The sequence below is a fragment of the Sinocyclocheilus grahami genome, unplaced genomic scaffold, assembly GCF_001515645.1.
Source record: "Sinocyclocheilus grahami isolate Dianchi unplaced genomic scaffold, SAMN03320097.WGS_v1.1 scaffold870.1, whole genome shotgun sequence".
Lineage (NCBI taxonomy): Eukaryota > Metazoa > Chordata > Actinopteri > Cypriniformes > Cyprinidae > Sinocyclocheilus > Sinocyclocheilus grahami.
In genome coordinates, this window is record NW_015506049.1 from 328,571 (window position 1) to 333,910 (window position 5,340).

At 38.4% G+C, this 5,340-nt stretch overlaps 1 protein-coding gene across 2 annotated transcripts in view; it reads left to right on the plus strand.

Moving 5' to 3' along the window:
- LOC107563358 (target of Myb protein 1-like) overlaps positions 1-5,078 on the plus strand; it is a 23,432-nt gene extending 18,354 nt beyond the window's left edge. Inside the window, exons 12-16 of one of the 2 annotated variants that reach the window (XM_016248215.1) lie at positions 374-440; positions 641-709; positions 1,152-1,211; positions 2,405-2,435; positions 4,786-5,078. In XM_016248215.1, the coding sequence (XP_016103701.1) occupies positions 374-440; positions 641-709; positions 1,152-1,211; positions 2,405-2,435; positions 4,786-4,880 (322 nt within the window). In that variant the 3' untranslated portion in view covers positions 4,881-5,078. The remainder of the gene's footprint in view (positions 1-373; positions 441-640; positions 710-1,151; positions 1,212-2,404; positions 2,436-4,785) is intronic. The other variant, XM_016248216.1, reaches the window with a different exon arrangement.
- Positions 5,079-5,340: the final 262 nt, after the last annotated feature.

Below are 5,340 nucleotides of genomic sequence, written 5' to 3' on the forward strand. Positions count from 1 at the left end.
CGGCCAGTACCGAACCCTAGGTATCGGAGGCGAAAAAGGCGGATCGGAGCATCCCAAGTTTGGACTCTCATTCTGACGGCACCCATTCACTGCAGAGGACCCACTGATGAGCAAGTGATGGAATGCTACATTTCTCCAAATCTGTACTGATGAAGAAACAAACTCATCTTCATCTTGGATGGTATTAGGTTTTTTTTGTTTTATTTTTTGGGTGAACTATTCCTTTAATTTATTTACTTTTTTTTTTTAAATAAACAGTGTGTTCATTTTGCATGATTTGAGGTATTGATCATAGCATAAATGTTGCTGGACAACAACACCAAAGTGTAAAACTTGACATTTACATGATATTTTTTGCGTGATTTATTGCCAGTCCAGAAAGCTCTGCAGCTCTTGAGGGACTTGCAGCCACTCAAAGAGAGCGACAGGACCCTGGAGTGGTACGTGTGACTGAATTATTTAGACCTGCAGAAAGGATATCATGTTTCGTGCATTCAAATAGCATCTCTTTGTATTAGGAGAGAGCAGCATTCATTAATGTACTGTATGGAACAGCATTCAAGATGTTTCTGTGTTGTTTTCACCTGCTATTGGATGCCACGAAGTCCGTCATTTTAAATGGTTGTCTGTCTATGTTAAGGATGTCAGCCTAGACTCCAACTCCCTCGGCAGCTCGCCTCAGTTTCATTGGATGCTTGAAAAGGGAATGGTGGGTCTGATTGGCTGATAAAACAGTCAGCCTGCAGTGTGACGTGCTTTATACAGACCTGCTGCTCTGGGAGCTTTTTTTCCTTCAGCATGTCAAAGTTTTTTTTCTCATTTGGTGAATGATAAGTGTCCGTTGTCTTGCTTCTGAGTGGCCCGCATGGTTTGAGGAGCTTCATTCTCTTTATTTGCTGAAGGTTCTGTGGGACTGTGGGTGTTTAGCTCATTCTGTCATTCAGACCTGGATCCTGACCGATCCATAGCTCCTCAGTGCCTTATTTTAGGATGTTGCCTAATTTCAAAACAACTTATTTCCCATCCTCAGGACTGAAACATAACGCATCTTCCTTTACACTTAAAAGCACTGAGAAGCGTGAAGCTTGTTTGAGATTGCTACTGATAGTTGTGCTAATGCAAATGAACTAATATTTTTCTCCTGCTGTCAGATTCCTGTCAATCAGAGTGAAGTGATGGACGACATTGAACGATGGCTGGACGGAGAGGATGTAAGCGACACATTTTTAGACCTCTAACTGGGTGCTTGTGAGGAGTATTACAGTTCTGACTCTAATTTCGATTCCACTGATTTCTATGCAAATTCCCCCTCAAATGATTGGTCATAAAACAATAATACGATACGATACACTTTATTGTCAGACTGAGTCTGAAATTTGTCTTACGTTACAGTAGGTTCACTCAAGGTTACAATAGTTTATCACATAAACAACACAGAATGCAGAGCTTTCACACACATACATATATAAAATAAAAAAGGACATTTACTTTTTATATGAATTATTCAGCGCTAATACAGCTTGATGTACAAATGAATTCTTTAACTTAATTCGGCTGTATCTTGGGACCTTATATCGTCGATTAGATGGCAACAATGTTATTAGCAAATCTTACAAGATTATTATGGTAAGATAGTTCATATGCTTTTTGAAGTGGCTGATCCACAATACTATTCATATTTTAAAACAACCTGACAAATATCAAAACTCTCTTATAAAACTGCAGCTCAGAAGTGTGAAATTAATACTTTTATTTAGCAAGAATGCAATTACGGATAGTAAAGACAATGTTAGAAAAGCTTTTTAGTTCAAATAAATGCCGTTCTTCTGAACTTTCTGTTCATCAAAGAATCCTGAATAAAAATGTGTCAGTTTCCACAAAAATATGAAGCAGCACAACTGTTCTCTCGTTGATGTTTCTTGAGCAGCATATCAGAATGATTTCTGAAGGATCATGTGAAAATTCAGCTTTACCATCACAAGAATAAATGACATTTTAAAATATATTCAAATCACAATGTTACTGCTTTTATCGTGTTTTTATAAAAACAATAGTGTATATGAATATTTTTTTCAAAAACAGTAGTGTATATGAATACATACAACTATGAACGGTCATATGAACCAGTCAGTAACGACTCACAAATCTTTATATGAAATAGTGAACTCTGAACATGGCAAAACAAAAGTAATGATTAGCAGTTCAGTAAATGAAGAACTGCTGCAAATGATTCAGGAACACGTCTCTTCTTTACATCAAGTTTACTGAAACGTGCACTATAAGACCTTTTATGATGAATAAGTCATTATTCAATATAAGTGGGTGTATTTGGATTTCATGTCATCTTAAATCATTGATTATTGTATTTCATAAGTATTTTTGTGTTTGTTATTTTGTGACACAGGAAGATGACTCTGAAGGAGTGACTAGTGAAGGTAATCTTCTTAATATGGCTATTATGATCATGCTTTCAGCTACAAATAAGACTGTAGTACTTTTAGCACCATATAACACACTTTGCCATATTTGATCTGAGGTAGATTTCAATTGACATGAAAAATGTGGGAAACGCTTCAGTCCTTCTGGGCCATAAGCTAAAATGATATTTGCATGCTCACTCATCTTTTCTTCTGCATACGAGGCATGAGTGGCCGATGTTCATGCTTTTTTAGAGAATCTAATTGCGTTCTGTCAGTCTTCTGTATGATCCAGTCTTCCTGTTGTAAGAGTATCAGTCCGGGTAGCTCATGTCTGACCTGCCGGATGTCCTTATTTAGTCACCTTCGTGATCTACTCGTGATCTTCCCCGTTTCACTGTAGTCTTGGGCTGTGTTACTCAGCTTGTGGTTTCATTACATTCATGTACCCTCTTAAATGTTTTGTGGTCATTTAAGAGCGCCCAGCTCTTTAGAGAATCTAATTGCGTTCGGTCAGTCTTCTGTATGATCCAGTCTTCCTGTTGTAAGAGTATCAGTCCGGGTAGCTCATGTCTGACCTGCCGGATGTCCTTATTTAGTCACCTTCGTGATCTACTCGTGATCTTCCCCGTTTCACTGTAGTCTTGGGCTGTGTTACTCAGCTTGTGGTTTCATTACATTCATGTACCCTCTTAAATGTTTTGTGGTCATTTAAGAGCGCCCAGCTCATCTTTTTCACACTTGCAGGTACTTTCCAAAGCGCAAGTTCCTCAATTTTCACTAAAGGCCAAATTCTTTCAGTACATAGACAATGGGGGGTATGTTGCTATGTCATGACGACATAAATATTACAATTTTTATTCGCTTTTTTTCCCCTCAGTATTGGTAGTAGCAGTATTATGAAAATTGTATTTGTATAAAGATACTACACAACTTTGCCTGTTGAATATTTGAGAAAGAAAAGAAAATAAGTCCTCCATGTGTCAACTGTTCCTAGTCTCCACAAAGGATCTCCTCCCTGGACTTTCCCTAACTTCAGAATCAATTATTAGATCTATCAGCATTAATAATATTATTCTTAATTTTTAGGGATAAAAATGTACCTGTGTTAACTGACATCTACTCATCATTCAATGAGAAAAGTAACTTCTGTTTGCAGCACTCGAGAACGTTCCACATCATTGGAGTTGCAATTCAATGCACTGTTAGTCCATAAATTACTCGCCCTCAAGTCATCCTAGGTGTATATGACTTTCTTCTTTCAGACGAATCCAGTCGGAGTTATATTAAAAACTGTCTTTGATATTTCAAGCTGTTTAATGCCACTGAGCAGGTGTTACATGCATCAGTCCAAAAGAACTTAAATAAAATGCGCCCATCCATAAAAAAAGAAAAGTGCCTCACACGGCTCCGGGGGGTGAACAAAGGCCTTCTGTAGCGAATCGATGCGTTTTTATAGGGAAAATATCCATATTCAAAACGTAATAATCACTTTAATCTAGCTTGCGCCAGCAGTTGTACACAGAAGCCGTTCCGGGCGGATGACGTATGAGGTCAGCGTTGAGTCTCGTGAGGTGAGTCTCGTGAAAACCAACGTTTGTTTACAGGAGCAAAGGAAGCAAGGTTTCCTTATTTTAGCAAAGGAAAACCAGTCTCCTCTTGGCTTATATCGAAATCTTCAGACATTATTCTTTACAAATCCTCGTTTTGTACTTCTAATTAGCGACTGTTGTTTTGTTTTGATCTCTCCGCTGCGCTTCCGCATGCGTCACTTCTGAGCGGCGCATGCGCAACGCTAACCTCCATACGTCATCTGCCCGGAACTGCTTCCAGTGTACAACAGTGAGCGCAAGCTACATTAAAGTGATTATTACGTTTTGAATATGGATATTTTTTTTTTTACAAAAACGCATCGATTCGCTACAGAAGGCCTTTGTTCACCCCCCGGAGCCGTGTGAGACACTTTTTTTTTTTTTTAAGGGTGGGCTTTTTATTTAAGTTCTTTTGGACTGATGCATGTAACACCTGCTCAGTGGCATTAAACAGCTTGAAAGATCAAAGACAGTTTTTAATATAACTCCGACTGGATTCGTCTGAAAGAAAGTCATGTACACCTAGGATGACGTGAGGGTGAGTAATTTATGGGCTAATTTTAATTTTTGGGTGAACTAACCCTTTAAAAATTTGATTTCTGCGGGCCGCCTATTGAGGAACTCTGAACTGGCACTAGCACATTCAAAAGCATCTCTTCTTTATGCTATTTTCTTGCCTTATGTCAAATATTCAGCAATATTTTATTGTTTACATCAAACCGCATTTCTTACAACCGCAGACTAATTTCAGTGTCTCATCTCTGTCTCACCCTCAGAGTTCGACAAGTTTTTAGCGGAAAGAGCGAAAGCAGCGGAGCGTCTTCCCTCAGTAAAAGCGTCACACCACGACCCCGGCCGTTCACAACTGTAGTTTGATTTTCTCTACAAAACCCTGTTCATAACTTCGTTCATAACCATGTGCTCACTTCTCGGTTTATTCATAGTAGTTTTAGTTGATTTCTAACCATGTAATGTTTTTATCAAACTTTATAAGTTTAAGGCCTGGTTTCAGTCAGGGCTTAGACTAAGCCAGGATTAGGCCATAGTTCAATTAGGACATTCAATTTTTTTAAGCATGCCTTAGAAAAAAACATTACTGGTGTGCATCTTGAGACAAAACAACGGCACTGACGTATTTTAAGATCAATCAGTGCAAGTTTCTTTGTTGAAACCGCTCACTTACATTTTAGTCTGGGATTAGACTTAAGCCTTGTCTGTGAAACCGGGGGTATAAGTTAGGTGCGGGTTTTGGAGATGTTTCATATTACAGTAATTTTGTTTTTGCAGATGTATCAGCTTATGAAATATTTTTAGAACTACACACTAATTTC